The 22,424-nt window shown below is 47.5% G+C and overlaps 1 protein-coding gene across 3 annotated transcripts in view; it reads right to left on the minus strand.

The window, feature by feature from the left end:
* IQSEC1 (IQ motif and Sec7 domain ArfGEF 1) overlaps positions 1 to 22,424 on the minus strand; it is a 375,511-nt gene that overhangs the window by 235,238 nt on the left and 117,849 nt on the right. For all 3 annotated transcript variants that reach the window (XM_047743537.1, XM_047743506.1, XM_047743547.1), the window contains exon 2: positions 15,783 to 15,812. In XM_047743537.1, the coding sequence (XP_047599493.1) occupies positions 15,783 to 15,812 (30 nt within the window). The remainder of the gene's footprint in view (positions 1 to 15,782; positions 15,813 to 22,424) is intronic.

The raw sequence follows: 22,424 nt of genomic DNA on the forward strand, positions 1-22,424 counted from the left end.
CCTAAGAGTGGAGGTCATGTAAGAAATTACAGTGACAAGACCAGGCCCCTTGGGAATCGTCACGATCTGTCTCCCAAGACCGAGAGCTCAGACTGAGTCCTGGGCTCTACGTCCCTACTGTGCGTGGAATTAGGTTGGTTTCTCAAATTCAGCTTTTAAACTTGTCAGCTTAGTGGGGAACTTGTCAGTTCCATGCTCATCTTTCTAGCAATAATCAAGTTACACCATGCGTGAGACGGCCTGTTCCTGGAGTTATTTAATTAGAATCTGCAGATATTAGCAGGGAAAGAGTCAGCACAGAGTATTTCAAAACAAGCTGCATCTTGGAAGAGCACGGGGATGCATGATTATGGGAGGAAAGAACAAGATGAAGCCCCTGGAAGATATTAGCTCAACTCTTTTTCGTTGGGAGCATTGATCGTCATGCATTTCCAGAGACACACCTGGGGAGGGGAGTGGGCTGGAGCAGAGCTTAGCTGTCACCCCATGGAAGGAAGGGCGGAAAATTTCAGACAGCCATGGTTCTGGGAGCACCCTGACCCAAGGGAACCACACAGAAGGTCTCTGTCTTCCCAGGATGGCTCCCTGCAAGGCCTGAGTTGCTCTCCCTGCCCCGTATTTACCCATAGGTCCCCCATAATGTTTTAACCTTTCTCTCTGGCTGGGGTTGCTGGTCATACATTTTCTCAAGCAGTTTTCACATCTGAGGGACAGAAATACCAGAACGTAGCCTTCCCTGCTTAGTTACTAGTCTTGGCGGCTCCCAGAAAGCTTCCCCCACAAAAGGCTGGCATCCAGGGACTAAACAATATAAACCCACCCCCAGACCCCACACACCCAACAGGAGGGCCAACGTGTTTTCAGTGTAGGATGTGTCTTGGGGCCGCAAAAGGGGGGGTTACCCCAGAAAGTGTTGAGTTTGTAGCCAGCAAACTCGATGCTGAGGCCAAATTCGGTGAATTTTCTAGTCAGCTCATTGACAAAAAGCATGTTCTCCAGCTTCAGATCTCTGGTAACGATACTATTTTGGTGCCCACACTGACGACAGCCAGCAGAGTTGGCCTGGAGCCCCCTTCTGGGTCACTCGGACGAGGTGCACTTAAAGAGTCACACAGGTGTCCCTGCTTACATATTCTCCAACGAGGAATAAGGTTTTCTTGGTGTGGATCACCTCACATGATTTTACAATATTCGGGGGGTTCACAGAGAAGTCTCTAGAGGCCCATGGTATTCTGCTGGGTGTTCTCAATGACCTTCACAGTCACCTTTGTCCTGGTCGGGATGTGCTGGGCCAACTTCATGGTGGCGAAGCTGCTGACGGGCTAACTACGTTGACAATACTAAATAGCAATGCTAACTATGCTTACTATGCTAATTAACAATACTAACTATGCTAACTAGCAATACGGACTGTACAAAATGTGCTAATACAAACAGTACCAACTATGCTCACTATGCTAATAATACTAACTATACGACGCTTACCATCATTCTATCAATATAATATTATACTATAATATACAATTAGTATATATTTATAATCTATATATATATACATATAATATACTATCATACTATCAATACTAACTATACGATGCTTACACCAACAATATGAACTATGCTAACCATACTAAAACGCTCATACTAAACAAAGACAAAAAAATGAAAAGAAAAAAAACAAAAAAAAATGAAAAGGGAGAATGGAGAAAAAGAAAAAACAAGAGAAAAGAAGGAAAATAGAGAAAATTGAGAAGAGTAGAGAAAAAAGGAAAAAAGAAAATGAAAAAAAAAGTAGGGAACAAGTTCACTGGGGTCAAAGTCGGTCAGGTCACCAAGGCCTTCTAGGCTACACAGACCACAAACCCAGGCTAAGTCACGGACCAGTCACGGCTAGAGATAAAACCTTAGTGGTTTCCTTACTTTTTGTTCCCAAGACCGCTTTACTCAAAAATAAAAAAAAATTTAAAAAAAGGACCTCCAAAGAGCTTTGTGTTTGTGTGGGTTTTTCAAGATTGACATTTACTTTATGAGAAATCAAAATCTATAGAACATTTCCATGGCCTTTTCATTTCTAGTTTGAAAAAAACAACTGTAATTTTGGCGTTTAAAGACCTCATCATGTCTACACTTAAAATACTTAGTTCCTTTGGTTTAAACCCTGGTCTCAAAACGATGCTACAACTTAACTGACGTCACCATAGTACAGGAAAACATTCTGTTGCATAAAACGCATTAAGGGTCACATTTATCTATGAAGCTCAGAGGAAGATTGCTTTCATTGTATTTTCACCAAAAAGGTCATGAGCTGGGTTGGGAGGTCAGGAGGCTTGGGTTGAAGTGTTCCAAGTGTCAAAGAGAAAAAGGTGTCAACCAAGAATCCTACATTTGGCAAAACTGTCCTTCCAAAATGGGGAAGAAATGAAGACCTTCCCAGATAAACTGAAGCAAGGAGACTTGGCCTGAACACTGGGCTAGGCCTGTAGGAGAGGGAGTCCTTTGGGTTGAAATGAAAGGCCAGTGGGTAATACCTCGAAACCTTCTGGAGAAATAATGTCTGGTAAACATAAATGCACAGATAATTATGAAAGTACTGTTATAACTTTGGTTTGTACCTCTACTTCTTGTTCTCTATATTAAGAGACTGATATGTACAAACACACACACACATTTAAAGATTTATTTGAGAGAACATGCGAGCAGGGGGAGGGACAGAGAGCGAGGGAGAGAGAGAATCTCAAACAGACTCCACGCTGGTGCAGAGCCTGATACGGGGCTCAATCTCATGACCCCGAGATCATGACCTGAACTGAAATCAAGAGCCAGAAGCTCAACCAGCTGAGCCACCCAGGTACCCCAAGACTGATATATTTAAAAACCTAATTATTAGTCTATGCTTTTGGACACACAATGCATAAAGATGTAATTTGTGACATCCATAACTGAAAGAGGCATGGCTCAGGGCTGTAGAGGAGCTGAATTTTCATGTTATTGAGGTTAAGCTGGTATAAATTGACGTGAAGTGTTGTAACTTTGGGATGGTAAATGTAATCCCATGGTAATCACATACATAGAGGCTATAGAACGTACACAAATGGAAATGAGAAGGGAATGTGAAATGTTTCACTACACGAAAAAGTCAACTAAATGTAAAAGAAGACAGCTGTGCAGAAAATGGGAGACAAAAAGCAAATAGAAAATGAAGAGCAAAAGGACAGAGATAAGTCCCTCCTTATCAGCAATTACTTTATTTTCTTAAAAAGATTGTATTTATTTATTTGACAGAGGGAGACATGGCCAAAGAGGAAACACAAGCAGGGGAGTGGGAAAGGAAGAAGCAGGCTTCCTGTCAAGCAGGGAGCCTGATGTGGGGTTTGATCCCAAGACCGTGGGATCATGACCTGAGCTGAAGGCTGACGCTTAACAACTCAGCCACCCAGGTGCCCCAATAATAACTTTAAATGTAAATAGATTCAACAGATTAGCAGAATGGGAAAAACACATGATCCAACTATCTGCTGTCTACACACTTGAGATCCAAAGACACAAAAAGTTGAAAAAGTGGAGACAGAAATCCATGCAGAGAGTCACCAAAAGAGAGAGTGGGGTGGCCGTATGTTAATTAAGAGGTTCAACACAGCAAGAAGATAAATGATAAACATTTATTTACACACCTAATGAGAGGCCATCGAAATAAATGAAGAAAAAATTGACGGAAGTGAAGGGAAAAACAGTTCTAAAATAATTGTTGGAGCCTTCAATACCCTACTCTGAATAATGGACAGAACAATCAGACAGAAGATAAGTAAGGACAGAGTGGACTGGAACAACACGATAGCACGATAGCCCAACCGGATTTAACCGACCGGCACAGGATCCCACCCAGCATCAACACGTGTGTCCTTCTCAAGTGCGTACAGGACCATCTCCAGGACAGACCTTGTGTTAGGTCACAAGTTAAGTCTCAGTAGCTTTTATAAGAGAGATAGCATACAAAGTATCTTTTCCAATCACAATAAGATGAAGTCAGAAATCAGTAACAAATGGAAAAGGAGAAAATTCAAGAAATTTGTGACGACTAAAAACATTCTTAATGAACCAATGTGTCAAAGAAGAAATTACAAGGGAATCAGAAAATACTTAGAAATGAAGGAAATGAAACACAACAAAACTCACAGAGAACAACAAAGCAGAGCTATGGAGTACATTAATAGCCATAAATACTTACATTAAAAACCAAGACTGAGCCTGGGTGGCTCAGCCGGTTAAGCATCTGCCTTCGGCTCAGGTCGAAATTCTGGGGTCCTGGGATCGAGCCCCGTATTGGGCTCCCTGCTCAGCAGGGAGGCTGCTTCTGCCTCTCCCTCTGCCCTTCCCCACTGTGCTCTCTCTTTCTCTCTCTCTCTCAAATAAGTAAATAAAATCTTAAAAAAAAAAATCAAGACAGAGGGGTGCCTGGGTAGCTCAGTTGGTTAAGAGTCTGCCTTTTGAATTTGACTCAGATCATGATCTCAGGGTCGTGAGACTGGGTCCTGTGTTGGGCTCTGTGTTGAACATTGAGCCTGCTTAAGATTCTCTCTCTCTCTCTCTGCCCCCTCACTCTCTAAAAAGTAAAGTTGAGAAGACATCAAGTCAACACCATAATTATGCAACGTAAGAAACTAGAAAAAGCCAAAGCTAGTAAAAGGAAGGAAATAAAAAAGATTAGAGTGGAGATAAATGAAAGAGGGAATAGAAAAACGAAAGAGAAAATCAATAAATGCAGAAGTTGGCTCTTGGAAAAGATCAACAAAATTGGCAGACTGCTAGCTGGACTGTGGGAAGCACAGAGAAGGCTGCAAGACCATGTCACCACGGACGCTTACAGACGCAGAAAGGATCAGGGGCTACCCGTAGTGTACTCTAACAACTTGGAGAACCCAGACAGAACAGACAAGTTTCTAGAAATATCAAACCTACTAAGACCAAATCACAAAGAAATAGAAAACTGCAATGGATTCGGAACTAGTAAGGATGAGTCAGTCATCAAAAACCTCTTGAGAAAAACAGTCTTGGCTCCAACAGTTTCACTGGTGGATTCTACAAAACACTGAAAGGATTAACACCAATCTTCTCAAACTCTTCCAAAAAATTCAGGGGAAAGAACACTACCGAAATAATTCTATCAGGCTGGTGTTAATTTGACACCCCCAGATACTCTGGCCCACTTCCAGACAGTCACTAGAAGATTTCTGTAAAATATTTGGCCAGGGGTGCCTGGATGGCTCAGTGGGTTAAGACTCTGCCTTCAGCTCAGATCATGCTCCCGGGGTCCTGTGATGGAGCCCCACATCAGGTTTTCTGCTCAGCAGGGAGCCTACATCTCCCTTTCCCTCTGTCTGCCACTCTGCCTACTTGTGCACTCTCTCTCTCTCTCTCTTTCTGTCAAATAAATAAATAAAATCTTAAAATAAAACATCTAGGTAGATGAGTTCTGTGCTCAGTGACTCGAATCTGGTTCCTATGAAATCCTTCTCTTTCCTGTGTAAAGAGAGGACCAGTAGTGCCTCCAGAATCAGGCTGAACACATATGGACCCCTTCAAAGAGCCTCGGTCCACAGCTCCAGAATTGGGCAATCTTTTTCTGCAACTCTGCTTGGACACAATATTCATTAGACTCCTGAGAAAAATGACCAATTAATGGATCCATAGACTATAATACCATCTTGCAATTAGATATGTTTTATAAAAGGGAGCTATTTGGAAATTGGGCCTTTAAAATTTTGCTGCCTCTTGTTTGTGTATTTGTAGGTATGTCCGTATATGTTGTAAATGTGAGATATTTTCTCTATTTCCAGGATTGTTAAAATTAATTTGTAAACGTGCTCTATTTAATTGGTTTAAAGGCAAGCACTTACAAATAAGGATTGGGCATTCTAAAACTCAGAAAGATAGAAACAAACCCAGATAGTTTCTCAGATTCATGTGATCTTGGAAAATATTTGGTATTAAAGCTCACTTAAGGTTTTTTTTTTAATTAAATGGATATGCCCTTAGAATTGCCAACGTTATAAAAGTTTTATTCTGCCTGTGTTTACTGAAAGTCAAGCAAGTTGATATCATCTCCCTTGCAAAATTCACCAGAAAAGAAAAAAGAGCTTTGTCTAATCCCCTTGGAAGCTTTATGGGTAATCGACGAGCAAATACACAGATGTAAATAATTTTAATAAATGTAATCGAGACCATTGGGAAAAATATGGGAAATAAGTCTGTATGCAAGGAAAGTGAGACTGGTTATTTAAAGAGGGAAAACCTAGGGCAAACTCTGAATGAATATAAAATTTTTATATTTCGTATCTGAATGAATAAAAATATTTGTAGAAGGTTGGCGAGAAGGGAATTTCTAGGAAGGAGTTTTATGCATGATCAGGACTGAGATTATGGAGATTAGCACGTAGATAGAGTTTATGAGGGAGTGATGCACATCTGCAGAAGTGAAGGGAGAGCAAGAGAACAAGATGGGGCAGAAGGTGAGCAGTGATTCAACACCAGCAGAGGCCATAGAAGGCTCTATGAGGAGTTCCAAAAGTTGGACTGCTCCTCAGAGACATCTTAAATCAGTTCAAAGGGGTTGGATCTTCATAACAGTCTTTGGATGTGACCACCTGGGAAGGAGGCATGCCCTTGGCAAGGCAGCTGTCTGCAGTCAAGGCCATCCCCGGTGGCAGCTGAGAGTTGAGGACTGTTGGCAGCATTCCTACAGCTGGGAGACCTTCGCCCAGCTGGAGATGCCGGTCAGCATATCTCTACACCCATCAGGAGAACTTAGATCTATGCAGTGCCCTGGATGTCCTTGTCAAAATCAGTCAGTATCAATGTGGGTGATGACACAGAGGAAAAAGGAGGGACTGCATAAATTTTTAAAAATTCATCTTGTTGCAATGAATGAGTTTTAATAGCAGAAGTACACCACTGGAAGACTGGAATGTGGGTTTTCTCTCCGTTCTTATGACAGGGCCTTCTTAGATTGGTCTAAATTATAAACAAAGGTCTTTCTTTATCTTTAATCGGCCTAGAAAAACAAAGTTTCTATGTCTTGTCTCTGTGAATTCTTTGAATACTTAGGAAACTTGAGTCTGTTCCCTATTAAGAGAGCTAAGGTTTGTTAACAGCTCCATAACCCTTTGCATTTACCTTGAGAATCTTTTCTTGCCCCCTTGGCTAAGTCAAGTATCTTGTTTCATAATGATCTATAATCCGATTTACCCCTGTGCTTTAAAATCTGCTGATATTTGGCAAGCTTCCAAAAATTCAACTTCAAAGTGAAGTCTTTCTGACTAATTAGGCTTGTTCATTTGCTATGTCCAGTAGCACAGGAAGCACTGTCAAACAAGGAATGATAAACCTTCTTAGGCTAAATTGTATGGGTGAGTGCTATAGCTAACTGTTCTAGAAATTTTATGCAATTCCTAAGGCTTTGATATGTCCTGGAATAATGTAATTGATTTGTAATATGAATTACTGAAGAACTGTGTGTCACAGAATTTCCCTGTCAGCTCTACTGTATTGACAAATACAGGTCTCTGATTCCTTTAAAGTTGTAGAGCAAAACCGAGTAAGAATTTCCAGAACTAATGGGGAAACTGCATTCAAACAGACTTTTGTTTAAAACACTGCTCATTCGGGGCGCCTGGGTGGCTCAGTGGGTTAAAGCCTCTGCCTTCGGCTCAGGTCATGATCTCAGGGTCCTGGGATCGAGCCCCACATTGGGCTCTCTACTCAGCAGGGAGCCTTCCTTCTCTCTCTGCCTGCCTCTCTGACTACTTGTGATCTCTGTCTGTCAAATAAATAAATAAAATCTTAAAAAACAAAACAAAACAAAACACTGCTGGTTCTCCAATGTTTGTTCTTCTGGATTTAAGTCTGTCTATGACTTACAGAAATTTGGTAAAAAAAATTTATTTGTAAACAGATATGAAACATTTATCTCTTTCTCTCTACCTGATACCATCAGAATTCAGAAACTCTCAGTGAGTTTTTTTTATGTTTTCAGGGCAATGTATTTATTTGCATAAGGTCAAAGCATCTGTTCTCCTTGTAACAGGACACAATTGGAAACACTGGTCATATTCCCAAAGCTCTGACCGGAAATGTCATAGTTGAAGAAGATGTGCACAGACTCAGATATGACCAGACAGCTTTAGGGCACTGAGGATGGCTTTATGGAGCCAATGAGGCCCTTTGGAAAAATCGCTGGATACCTTGCTTACACAGTTTCCAGCAGCTTTTCCAGGTGATTAAGAAAGGTCACTTCCTGGCAGGTGCAAGAATCTTAGGATATTTGGGGACCTTGAGAAGAGAGGAATCCACCCAAATCTACAGGTATAAAGTTCCATCAGGGGTGCCTGGCTGGTTCAGTCAGTAGAGCATGCAGCCCTTGATCTTGGGGTCATGAGTTTGAGCCCCATATTGGGTGTAGAACTTATTTAAATAAGTAAATTATTTTTTTAAAAAAATATTTTATTTATTTATTTGACACAGAGAGAGAGAGAGAGAGACCACAAGTAAGGAGAGAGGCACGTAGAGAGAGTGGGGGAAGCAAGATCCCCGCTGAGCAGAAAGCCCGATGTGGGGCTCAATCCCAGGACCCTGAGATCACGACCTGAGCTGAAGGCAGAAGCTTAACCCACTGAGCCACCCAGGCGACCCTAAGTAAGTAAATTCTTAAAACAGAGTGTTAAAATAATGTTCTAGAAAAGCAGATTAAAAACGAAAACAAGAACCTATAGGACAATCACCATTGTTTCTATACCTATGTACATAGGCCAACTTTATTAAAACTAGACTTGTTTTACAAAGGAATTAGTCTTAATTTGGCTCTCTTTAGTGGAAATAAGGGTGATTTTAGAGAAAGAAATTGTTTCAGTAACACACTTTGTAACACACTGGATTCTAGTTCTGGTGTCTTTGAGTGTTGGTTGGTTGTCCATAAAACTGGGCTGGGTACTGAATTCTGGTTTCCTTGAATAGCTGACTATGACTCTCCAAACTGAGGTTTCCAGTTCTCTCCCGCTGTCTTGACTTGAGTCATTGAGAACTAAAACTGCTCTTTTTCCTGAAACCCTACAAACTGAAGCTGGACAACCCAAGGTAAATTTCAGAGGAAAGTTGCTACAGTGGCCCGCGTGGAGACCATCTTCATGCCTGTGCTCTGGGGGCCACTAGGAAAAATCACTGGAGACACACGGATCATTGAACAAACCTATTGCAGCCATCCTGATCGGATGATCTGCCATTGGACAATCCAGATTTGGAGATGTACATGGATGAGGTCTGTTTCACAGATCAAAGACAACACAGGGCTGGGTGCAGTGGTGACCCGTGAGTTATTGCACACTGCAAAGGTTGCCAGAAACTGGATGACTGCCCAACAGATGCATATTGACAGCCCATACAAAGACTCCAAAACTTTCCATAATGGCTATAGGACCAAACATAGATTTAACTAAGTATCAACCCCAATATTCCTTGGCGGACCATAGAGGAGCTAGGGAATGGGGATTTGGACACCTTGCTGGCACTAATACTGCCTGGAAATATAATGAATCCTTATCCCAGAACATCTTATGGAACAAATAGTTCATATTTGTCCATATCACCAAAGTGCCCATTAGGGGAAAGATGATATTCTTCAGTGGATCTGGAAGTATATTACAGGTTCCAATCTTCAGAGAACTGTTAAAAAATGTGCCAGTTGTGCTAGAAACAATCCAAAGACTAGGGCCCACCAGTTCTAAAAGGTATACAACTTACAGCCACCGCATCTGGAGGAGACCAGCAGGCGGCCTTTACCACGATGCCAAAAACAAGTGATTCTGGTGTTTGCTAATATTGGCAGATCCCTTTCCAAGCTGGGTTGAAGCTTTTCCATGCCGTTCAGAGAAGGACTCAGAAGTGTTTTTATTTTTTTTAAAGATTTTATTTATTTGAAAGAGAAAGAGAGAGAGAGAGAGAGATCAGGAGCAGTGGGGGAAGGATAGAGGGAGAAGCAGACTCCCCACTGAGTGGGGAGCCTGATGCTGGACTCAGTCCCCAGACCCTAGGATCATGACCTTAGCCCAAGGCTGATGCTTAACTGACTGAGCCACCCAGGGCCCAAAGTCCTCAGAAGTTGTCAAAACACCTATAAGCAAGATCATTCCTAGGTTTGGACTGCTGCTAATAATTCAGAGTGACAATGGAGTAAAAAAATCACATGAGTGGTGTCCAATGCTTTGGGCATTCAATGGAAGTCATACGCTTTCCTCGAGATCCCAACAGAATCACGAGAATGCATAGGTTTCCTATCTGAGAAAAGGGAGAACATTGGAAAGGGCCCCACTCAGACCAGTGAGCGGACCCGAAACCAGTACTACTTAGGGGGAACTGGTCCAAGAAATCAGCCCGTGAGTGCAACACGCTACTTGGTCGCAACACCCTCCACTAAAACCGTAGACAGAACATAGTACAAGAACTATTGACCATAATACTGAAGTCCCAGTAATGCAGAATGATGGCTTTGAATCTGGAACTAAAGAACAGTCCAGAGAGAAAGCAGCAGAAAACTTCCATTCCTCTACCCCTGTCTTCACCCCACTGCAACGGGAATTAACCAGAGTGGTCATCTTTCCAAAACACTCAAGGATGAAGACTGGTCAAAAGACGGTGGGGACTGAAACCAGTAACCAAAGGGTTAACGGGACGAAAAAGCACAACTGCAACTTTTTACCAAGAACTTCCTCCCTTGACCCTAGGCATCCCTGACTCTCCTCCTGGGAGAGGGTGGATTTGAGGTTCCCATCTTCCCGTTTGGCTGCTTCTGGAATAAACCCTCTCCTTTCTGCATACTCGATGCCCCCTTGACAGTCTTTGTCGCGCATCAAGCAGACGAACTTGGGTTTGTTTACACGTACAGTAGGTGCTCAATAAAAACCACTGAATAAGTGTCAACTCTGAGGCTTGGAGTTCAGGGTCTGCTTCATGGTGACACAGAGAGTACAGATGAACGAGGAGAAGGATTTAATTTAGAATCCTCTGACCTCTGTGCCTCTATTCCTGTCCATGGTGCTGAAAAAGATCTGCTCTCCTCCCAAGGCCATCTGCTCAGCCCTTAGCGCAGCACCTCGGGACCCGCCTGCAGAAGTCCCGAGCCCCTCTCCCTGATTTGGAGCCAGCTCTCATTGCATCCTAGAGGTGACAGTTCAACTCTGTTTACCCAGCCCCACAAACAGCCTGGCTTTGTCTGCCACCTTTGGCAATTTTCATACCTCCTTGCACACAAAATAAATTGCACGTTCTCGTTTTGGGTTTGCGGGGGGAAATGGCCTGGTTAATTACAAAGTCTGCCTCGCCTTGGTGCGGAGTGATGGGAGATGTTCACAGGAAAATGGATTCATTTTGACTAATTGCTTTCACTTACACGTCTTAGTTCCAATTAAGACATTTGTAACTGAGCCCACCTTCTCCAGAAGCGGCCCCCACGCTCCCTAGACGAGCAGCCCTCAGGTTTCACCGGCTGCTCAGGGTCCCGAGAAACTCAATGGTTGGGACATTTTGGGAAATGCCAGTCAGTGTTTCAGGATTCCTCCCAGGGAGGCAACCTAGGGGAACGGCCTCGTTCAGTGTTCCTAGGGACCGATCAGCTCACGCTTGTGAGCCAGGCACGGCCTGACACTGGACACTGGGAGGGAGGTTGTGGTGTGTTCAGGCTGCCTGTTAGAATCATGCAAGAAGTGGTTAAAATCCAGAGTCCCATGCCCCACCCTCGTTCTACCTAGTCGGACACGAGAAGGACAGGGTCTGGAAATCTGTCTATTCCACAAGCACCAGCAGACGATTCAACCTAGAAAGGCTCTGGGTGTCAAATCAGGGGTCTGCATTTGAAAACCATGTTATCTAAGGGAGCTGTTCAAGTATTTCTTTGCCTCAGTTTCCCAGGGTGGAAAAAATGGGGCTCACCATAACTCTCGTGAAGGGGGGGGTGGTTGTGCTGGTGAGGTGAGACCCCGACCCACAGCCAACACTCATTAACTGGTACTTACTCCTATTAGTGAACATGGCTGGGTTCATTTCAGGGGGTTGATGAGAACCATGGAGAGGCCAAAAAAAAAAAAAAAAAAAAAAAGAAAAAAAAGTTTTTGTGCTGAACAAAGTCCTTGTACCTCAGACATAGAATCAGCACCCTCTCTGGGCCCTCCCTGCAGTTATTCATTTTTTCAAACTCCAAACTCTGCAAAGCTCTTCTTTTCCCACTTCCCCCCAACCAATAAATCATTAGAAGGTTCCAACTGGAGGGCCTCCACAGCCTCCCTCGGAATGCAGTGGAAAACAGACACACACGCCCTGGGAATAAGGGAGCAAAGTCCTACGTTTGCAAAATGGTCAAAACTGAGTTATTTCATTTGTGGAAAATGAATACATCTGATCTTGCAAATGTTTTGCCTCAGGGAAAAGTAGCGTGCACGCAACTGCAAACAGGCTTCTCCTGGCAAAGACCACTCCTTGCTGCTCCGGGAGGCTCTGCCAGCCCACCAGAAAGCCAGCAGCAGTGTGTGTCCTGGGAGCATAAAGAAAAACTTTGCCCAGCGGGGGCCCCAGGGTGGGCGGGGTCTCTCAGGGTTCAAGTTCATTTCCTTAACATTTAGCAAAGATCATCAGCTCTTGGTGTCTGTCCAGACCTCAGCTAGGATCAGGAAATCCAGGCACTGCCTTTCTGAGTCAAATGTAGCCCCTCTCCCCACGAATTCTGATGAGTGTTTATAGTGGAAAGGGGGATGAAGCAAGGGGAGAGGGGAGTTCTCCACGGAGCAGAGTAGATGGTCCAATTTTTTTTCCCCTTCCAGTTTATGGCCTGAAAATATTTATGAGTTCTGAATCCAATTAAGCAAACAGTAATTTGTGCCCGTTCTGTGGACAAGGCATTGTGCCCGGGGTTCCCAGTGAGACCAAGGTGAATTCAGTCCACTAAGCCTGTTGGTGCCTGCTCTGTGCTCTATGCTGGGGGCGGGGGGCGGCCTCATCTGGGTTCCTTACTCCTCCTGGGGGGTTTAGTGCTCAAGTCACTAGGACAGAAATCAAAGTGAACACGGGTATCAGAGGCGAGCACAGAAAGCCAAGGAGTGCAAGCAAGGGGGAAGGGCACTTCAGCCATGAACACTCAGCAGAAGACCAGGGTCCCTTTAGGAAGAGGCTTCATGGTCATTCTTCCCTGGGAAACAAAGTTTGCAGCTGTCTGAGGGTAGTGAGCTGAAGTACAGAGAACGGGTCAGATCTGAACCATCTGGGGGTCTTCCTGTCCTGTGCCCCTGTGCCTACCCCGTGCTAGTGAGCAAAGAGTGGCACATGTGTCTGAGGCTTGACCCCTGTGGTGACAGCTCCCTGGGGGGCAAAACACATGCCTGGCACAAGACAGAGACGCAGTCAAGTCCTGAAAACGTCATGTTAAAGTCCCAGCAGTGGCTTCTACCATGAGTCCTAAAGGTCTCTGGGCCTGTCCCAAGAGTCTACGCAGCAGAGTAGAAGTCACTATGGGATTGGGTTCTTAAGCCTTAGAAAAACTTAGATGCAGCCTTCTCTGCTTGGACTCCCATCGGTTTTCTTCCCTGCCCAGCGCCTCATCTCTGCATGTCCTGCCGAGAACCATTTGGCTCAAGCTGTAAACATATGTTCCAATTTGCAGACAGTCCCATGCTCCCATTCCCAGGCCATTCGTTATTCTCACTACACAGATCCTTGCCTATGCTGTTCCCCCCACCAAAATGTCCTTTCCACCCTTCCCCCTGAGTGGGGGAATCACGCTCCTGCTTCAGGGCTGTCTTCCAATACCTGTCCTACAAAACTCAGCTTCCTGATAGCCCCGGGGGGTGGGTGGGCAGACAGGGTGTTTAGGGCCAAACATCCACCCCACACATGTCTCCCAGCACCCATTCAATTAGGAACTTGGCTGAGTTTGCTGGTGCAAGCCCACCAGTCTTAGAAAATTCCAGGTGAGTGTATCAGAGGGGGGAGTGCAGATCCTGAAGCCTCGAGAGGCAAGGGGAAGTGGGGCTGAGGGGCCTCTCCTCCCCCTTCCCCATGTGAATCCCCTTCCAATGTTGGTGCATACCCCAGTGACAGGATGTTCACCACAACTTGACAACTCACCCTCTCTTCAGACAACTCTTTATTTTTACCAAATATTCTGGGTTGGGAATATATTTGCATGGTTCTAAGCTCAAGCAACAGCACAGTACACACTTGCAGAAAGCTCACAGCCACTCTTGTCCCTGCCTGCCCTGTTCCCCATAGCCCAAGGGACCATTCTAATGACTGCTTACCTCTCCTGACATCGCTTATTTACGCAAACATGACAAGCAAGAAAGTATGTTTCTTATATCTGATTTTCCTTACCCAAAATATAATGTGAGGTACACGCTCACCTGCCTCTTGCTTTGCTCAAGGGGTCTCCTCCCCCATCAGCCCACCAAGGGCACCCTCCCTGGTTCTCACAGCTGCATATATTTGGCAGTGGGGGGGCATGGTTCCAGAATGCCCAGCTGCCCCTCTTCCAGCATCTCCTGGCCTCGGCCATTCTCCATCTCTACATGTATCTCCTCTCCCCTCTCAGGTCAGTGGCGATCTGCCCTCACTCCACTGGTAGCCCTCATATGACACTCTATTCAGCACCCCTCCCCACACCCTGAGTGGGCCTCTGCTTCCTGCTGGGATGCTGCTCTCCCACTGCCCCTATTCTGCCTCCCTGGCTTGGGACCACCAGGCACGTCTCCTGGGTTAAGCCAAAGCTAAGTGCACGGGTACAGAATGGGGTCTCCCCATGCTGCTTCCTGGAACTTCCCCAGGATGTAGCCACCGTCACCCATCTGCATTTCTCTCTCCCCAGGCTGCTTAGAGCACCCCACCGAAGTCAGACTCTCCCAGCTCCAGGCTCAGGATGAGCATCTTGTCTCCCCAGCACTCTCACAGCTATTCAAACAGCCAGAAACCGGAAATCCGATCTGCTGCCAATGGGCCTGGGCATCCCTGTGGCTCTTTAGTGGCTTCCTTGCTTCTCCTCCCCTCTCCCACCCTCATCACCAGCCCACCATCTCCCATGCCTCATGGCCTCCTTGGTCCCGCAACGCAAGCCTTGAGACCTGCCCGGCCCCCTGGGCTGAGGGACTAGCACCTGGGGGATCTGGTTCCTACCAGCCCTACAGTCAGTATCCCCAGCTGTGACCCCACTCCATGATGACCCCCCCACCACCCTCCACTGGTGGGGTTGGGGAAAGACATGTCTCAGTTGCAAGCGTCATCTTCTCCATGTGCCATGGAGACACGCTGCATCAGTCAAGGCTGGCAGGAGCCCGCCTCTCCACCAAACCTCCTAAGTCAGGTCCCGGGGGCTGTCTGAGCTGAGAAGCTTCCTGTCTTAGGTAAGTCACAGTCTAGCCAAATCAGACACTGCCATAGCCCTTGAGGGAACAGCACCACCACAAAGCCGGGTGACCCCCCCAGGAAGGTCGCTCTAGAATCAGCACCGTAAACCAGGGCTCTTGCTGCTCCAGGAAAGGAAGCCAGCAGACAGAGCATGGCCAAGGTCGTGGCGGGCAGACCGGGGCCGGGGGCAGCAAGGGAGCAGGGCTCTGACCTGGTGAGACCTCATCAGAGAGAAATCAAAGCACATGGTTTCATGGAAGCCACCCTCTCCTCGGACACAGACGCACATGATTTCATGGAAGCCACCCTCTCCTCGGACACAGACACACAAGTGGAGGCTGATGAACACATACCTGACGCTCCGGGAACTTTCTCCTTCAGACCTGCAAAGAGAGAGAACACACACTTAGAATGCAAGGAAGTACCCTCCACTATGGGGGGTCCGCATGAGGACGTTAGATGTGGGAACCCACGAGGTCCCCAGGACCCTGGGAGCCCTTCTCCAGCCTCAGCAGACTGCCCCCAGGTCCAGCCCCCAGGGCATCCCATTGTCAGGTTTTGACCTACAACTCCACCCTGAAAACCACCTCCTCCTGGAAGCCCGCGGCTTCCCGGCCTCCTCCAGGGCACATCACCTTGATTATAATTGTCTTCCCAGGATTGGAACATCCCAGAAGTTAGGGAGTAACCCCAGAACGGGGCCTGTGGCTCCAGAACTCTGTGCCCTGGGCGCTGCGAGGCAGCGGTGGAAGGGATGAGTGAGCGAGGATGGCGCAGCCGGCCTTCCTGCATCCCCTACTTGGTATTTCCAGCATAGAGCCCACTACCGGCTCCATTTTCAAGTACACAGAAATCAATTACACCACTTTACAAAGGAGACAAGCCTGAATGCCAAGGAACTGGACAATTAGATCGTATCGCGCACACTTGAACTTTCACGGAGACTGAAATACATGGCATCCACTGACAGTGGTGCCTTTGCGCTCAGCAAACCAAAGGAAAGGGACTTGGGGATTAAACTGCTCGAAACGAAGGGCTTTAAAGCCATGGCCGGGCTCCCAGGGTCTGAAGGAGCAAAGGGCTAAGAGCAAGCACATTCAGGAATCTAATCCCTGGAAGTCCCAAATTGGATTTTACTGCCAGTGAACTACAGAAATAAAAACACACTTAACCCAAAGCCTTTTATTTTTTTTTTTCAAATTGCCCTTTTCAGTAATTTTACTGACTAGCTGCATACAGCCCCATCAGCACTGAAGCCCAGAGGAACGGCTTCTCTCATGGAGCTGGACTTGTGATGAGACCATCCCGTGCCCTTTCCTACATCTGCTGTGTCAATGACAGATTCTACCCAGGCTGTCTTTCAAGCTAACAGGAACGTTTCTCCAGGATGCCATAAAGGGTCCTCAACATCACCAGCTGCTGGCTGTCTGGGAGGTTCCAGCTGTCCCCAGCTCTCAGCCAGCTATGCAGCACCTGCCTGGGCCACGGGCCACCTCCCCGCTCAGCCAGTACAGAACGGGAAATAAGAGCAGAGACAACCAGCACTCGGTCCTTACGCAGTGCCAAGCCCAGGGCCCGGCCCTGATGTGTGCTACTGATTTTCACAGCAAGCTGGCAGGCCCGGCATGGTCCTCACTTGCCGAAGAGGGACTGAGGCTCCCAGAGGCAGTGTAAGTGCTCAGAGGCAGGACCAGCCCTCAAGGAGGCTATTTCCTGTCGCCCCTCAATGGGAGACAAGCAAACCCTTCTGTCCTGTTAGAGGTCAGGATGGAATTTCCTGGGGTGGTGATGGAAGGGGGCCCTGGGGGTTTGCGGGTGCTGCTCATGTTTGGGTCCTGATCCAGGTCTTGGTTACCCAGGTGCAAAATCATGATTAATAAAAAATATATATTTGGTCACTCAGATCACCAAAATGTATTTCTCATATATATTTGGTCTTGGTCCATAGTTCCCCGCTCACAGCACCCAAAACCCTTGCAAAATTCTTCCTTCCTTCCTTTCTTTTTACATTTATTTATTTATTTGAGAGAGAGAGAAAACACACTGGAGGGGAGGGGCAGAGGGAGAGGGAGAAAAAGAATCTCAAGCAGATTCACTACTGAGTGCTGAGCCTGACCTGGGGCTCGATCCCAGGACCCAGAGATCATGACCCGAGCTGAAATCAAGAGTCAGACTCAACTGACTGAGCCACCCAGGCGCCCCCAATCCCTTGGAATTTCTGAGCCATGAGAGCAATGGAAACATCTTTTGTTCTACTATTTGGTCTCTAGTCCTCAGTCCCTGAAATCACTTCAGAGCCATTATGGTGAAAGGTGAAACGAATGTCTTTTCATTCCTAACAAGTCCCTTTCCACTGTAACTAGGTTCATGTTAATGTGGTGACTTTTGGAAAGCACCTAGGGATGGGGGCTGGTTGCCAGGGGAACCGACCAAGAACAGAGGGTTGGAAGTTTCAGTCCCACCTCCTGACCTTCTGGGTGGGAAGAAAAGGCTGGAGAATGAATCAGTCACGAACAGCCAATGATGTAATCAATCAGGTCTATGTAATGAAGCCTCCATAAAAACCCAAACAGAGGGGGTTCAAAGAGCTTCCAGCTGGTAAACACACAGAGATTCAGGGACAGTGGCACGTCCAGAAGGCAGGGAAGCTCCACGTCCCCTCCCCGTCCCCTTGCCCTGTGCATCTCTCCGACCTGGCTGTTCCTGAGTCACGTCCTTTTAGAAGCAGCCGGGCTCTAATGCTAGAGTTCCACTCTAGCAAATTAATTGAACCCGAGGGGGAAGTCACGGGAACCTCTGATTTATAGCCAGGCAGTGAGAAACACAGGTAACAAGCTGAGCTGGCAACGAACGGGCGTCTGAAGTGGGGGTAAGGGCAGAACTGAGGACCTCACCCGGGGGCTCTGAGGCTCTCTCCCGGTAGAGAGGCGACAGAACGGGGTTGAATCCGAGGACACACAGCTGGTGTCAGAGAATGGCTTGGTGCTGTGGGAACTCGCCCCCTTCCACACATGCTGGAACTGGGTACCGGAATCTCTCCTGGGAGGCCCACAGGGGGAAAACCCACCCTGCCGCACACTTATGACAAGTTTTTTCAGGATATGTACTGTCTTATGAACAAATTGGCGAAAATATCATATGAAGGAGAAGGTGGGGGATAGAGAAGATAAGCGGTGAGCTGATAACTGGTGAAGTTGGATATATGAGGGGGAGGGGTTCTGACACTGTTTCCCCTACTTTTGAGTGTGTTTGAAATTTTCTACAAGTTGAAAAAAACAGTTTTTGTAGGATGAGCCGGTCTGGAGATCCAACATACAGTATGGTGACCACAGGTAATAATGCCAGAAGGTGTACCAGAAATTTGCTAAGAAATTTCAGGGGCTTGCACCACAGAAAGCAAAGACAATTATGTGAGGAGAGGAAACATGGTAATCAGCTTGCCTGTAGTAAACATTTTACTGTATACGTGTACAACAAAACACGTGGTACACCTTAAATAGATACCATTTTATTAAAAAAAAAAAAAAAAAAAAGACAAGGTCTGTGATGTGAATGGCCAGTGGCTGTATCTGGACTCTGTGACTTTTGTCATGGCAGAAATGACGCCCCTGCCCAGTTCAGCCCTAACCTTTGAGAGGACTGGCAGATTTTGCCTTCTTGCTCTTAGAAACCGACTGCCATGCTGAGAGGAAGCCCAAGCTGCCACATGGAGGAAGAAGAGGAAGATGGGGAGGGGGAGGATGAAGAGGGGGAGGGAGAGGGGGAAGGCTCCAAGCCATCAGCCCCAGCTGAGCCTCCAGCTGCCAGCCACTGTGAGCAAAGCCTCAGCTGATGTGACACAGAGCTCAGAAGAGCTGTCCCTATGGGTCCTGTCCAAACTGTGAAATCCTAGTAAAGAAATGATGACTGTGGTTTCAAATCACTAAGTCTGTGAAAACCCAAATGCTGCCCCACTTCTTGCCCCAGGAATGTTCCAGTCCCTCAAATTCCCCTCAACCCTGCTATGGACCGAATGTTTGTGTCCCCCACATTCATACGTTGAACACGCACAGTGTGGCTATACTTGGAGATGGGCCTGTGAGGAGGAGTGTAAAGTTTAGTGAGGCCCCGGGGGTGGGGACACCAGAAGAGGAAGAGACACTGGAGCTCACTCACTTTCTGCTGTGGGAGGACACCATGAGAAGGCAGCCCACTGCAAGCCAGGAAGAAGGCCTCAGCGGAAACCAACCCTGCCAGAGGCTGACCCAGGACTTCCAGGCTCCGTAGCTGTGAGAAAATCAACATCTGTCATGCAAGCCACCCAGTCTCATGGTGCTATGGCAGCCAGAGCTGACTATCACCCCCTCCAGTCTCCGGGCCTTTGCACACTCTCTTCCTCCCGCCTGCAGAGCTTTATGTACTTAACACCCCATGACCATCGGTCACTTTCTGCCACTGCCACTGTGTCTCTCATTGGGGGGGGGGCATCTCCACCCACCTTATGCAAACTCGGCCAGGCCTCCCTCCACGTTGGGCCTCTCAAGCAGCCTGCCCCTCCCCCACAGCAGGGGTCAGTCTGCCGCTGAGATTTCTTTGGATAATGGTTTGACGAATATTGCTCCCCATTTCCCCAGCTCATCCCAGGGTCTGGCAAACGTAAGTGCTCCATGGTAGAAAAGATGGTGTTACCCAGGAAAGTAAGAGCACCCCCTGACCCACAAGAGGCACAAGACATGCCCCAACCTGGAATGTGTTACAGCAGGAAAATGGATGAATGTGGCCCATCCACACAAAACCAGGGACACCAAGCAGCCAGGGGACCACACAAGCTCTGGTGGTCCCCCAGCAGCAGGGGGAGTGGCCTACCCAGTCACAATCCCCTGGACAGAAACAAAACAGGCAAAACTCAGCGCCGCAGCTGAGAGGTGCCCACCTGGGAGTTAAACAGTGAAGCCAAGCAGGGACATGACTGTCACAAAAGTCAGGGCACACATCACCTCCGGAGAGGACTTGCTGTCAGAGGAAGTGCTTTTCCAGGCTGCTGGGCTTGACTGGTGAACACAGGTGCCCACATTGGAGTGAGTCTTTACACTGAACCCCTACCCACATATACACACGTGTCTATATACATTTTGTATGTCCTCCGCATGTATAAGTCACAATTTCAAAATGGGAAACGTGAAAAACTGTTCAATAAGGTGATGAGTTATTTTAAAAGTGGAGACAGAGTCCCTGCTTTGTTCCTCAAACCTCCAGGCCTGGGGCCATAGGGGGGCTCCTCTGGCCATGCCCAAACTCCCCCGTGCACTTGCTGGTAGCAGAGAAAGTAAAATGAAAAGCAGGTATTTCCCAGCCACGTGTGTGTTCCAGACGCCTGAGTGTAAACCCCTTGTTCTAGAAAGACCGTGGACTCCCTGCCCAGCAATTTGAGCGGCTTCAGCACACATGAACTCAGGCCACGCCCCCCTCACCCCCCATTCCCCGCCCAGTGGCCCACAGAAGAGTGTGATGCTTCCCCCACCAGCGAACGCAACAAGGTGCGGATGAGCACTCTGCTAGCTGGAAGATGCTCCAGATTTGTCCACAGGAAGCCACAGAGGACTGAGGATCCCCAGGAGCTGCGGTCGAGGTTCTTGTTTTGTTTTTTGTTTTCCGCTGTGTCAGAGCCACAGCAGAAAAGCAAGCAAGCAGGGGCTGTGTGTGTGCACGTGTGTGCCTACGTGCGTGGGTCCGAGTGCCCACGGGCATGGGTGCGTGTGCACACGTGTGCGTGAGCGTGTCTCCCTCTTCATCTCCATCTCGACCTCTCACGCTGCCTTGCCTTGTGAGCAGATGTGGAGAGAACTGCGTGGTGAGGACCGGAGGCGGCTGCCACCAGCCACGAGTGAGCTTACAGGTACATTTCCCAGGCCCAAGGCTAGCGCAGCCCCAGCCAACGGCTTACTGACGATCTCAGAGTCCCCGAATCAGACCCACCCAGCTAGGCTGCTCCCGGGCTCCTGACCCACACATGCTGAGATAAGAAATGATTGCTTCCGTAAACTGCTAAGTGTTGGGGTCGTTTGTGACGCAGAAGTAGAAAATCCTCCTCCCTCGCATCACCCAACTGGGTAGCCTTCCCCCAGTCCCATTTGAAGCGCTCTTATTTGTGCCTGTTTACTGTGTCCGTCTCCCTCAATAAGGGAAGCTCTATGAGGAAAAGGGACTTGTGAGGTGCCCCGCACATTCTCCGGTGCTAAGACGAGGCAGAGTGTCCTGGTTAAATGGTTGAGTTGCAAGGACGCAGCCAGGTTGGGAGCCCATCATTCTGGGATGTCCCATGTCTAAGAAGCCAGGACATACCAGGGAATGGGACCAGACCCTGAGTCAGACCTTCCCAGACCCAGCGCTGCCCCTCACCACCTGCCTGAAGTATAATTTGAGAATTCGAGCTCCTGCTGCTAGGCTGCTGGGCAACTGCTCACGGGCAGACCCACAGTGCAGGAGGGAAGGCCGATTCTCTAGTAGATGATGTATCCCCATGCTCCAGAGCCCAGCAAGGGGCCTGGCAACCAGCAGGCTAGAACCCATGCGAGAACCCATGATGAAGCTGATTGCAAACTCACACACTAACAGCAGCACCCAGCAGTCCCCTTTTAGACCAAGGGTGGCATGTCCAGAACCCCATGTTTATCTTTGGACCCCACGGCATCTCATCATGGTCTTAGGGCAGACGAAGTAATACATGAGATGGGGAGAAGGAGCGCAAAGGGGTTAGGCAGAATTCTGGGGAGGGTGAGGTCCTCTAGCATGTGTGACCATGGCATCAGCGTGGGTGAGGTGGCAGGTGGTTGACAGCGTACTGGAGCTCCCTGCCAGAGAGGGTGAGAACCCAGAACAGGATGACATTCCAGATTGGTATGAACAGATGCAAGGTCACAAACACAGCCTCACACCTTTTCAACCAATGCTTGGAGCCAGCATGAGGCTCTATGTGTGTGCATGCTCAGGCCAGGATGCCTTCGTTTGCATTGCCC

The sequence above is a fragment of the Lutra lutra genome, chromosome 1 (assembly GCF_902655055.1).
Source record: "Lutra lutra chromosome 1, mLutLut1.2, whole genome shotgun sequence".
Taxonomy (NCBI): domain Eukaryota; kingdom Metazoa; phylum Chordata; class Mammalia; order Carnivora; family Mustelidae; genus Lutra; species Lutra lutra.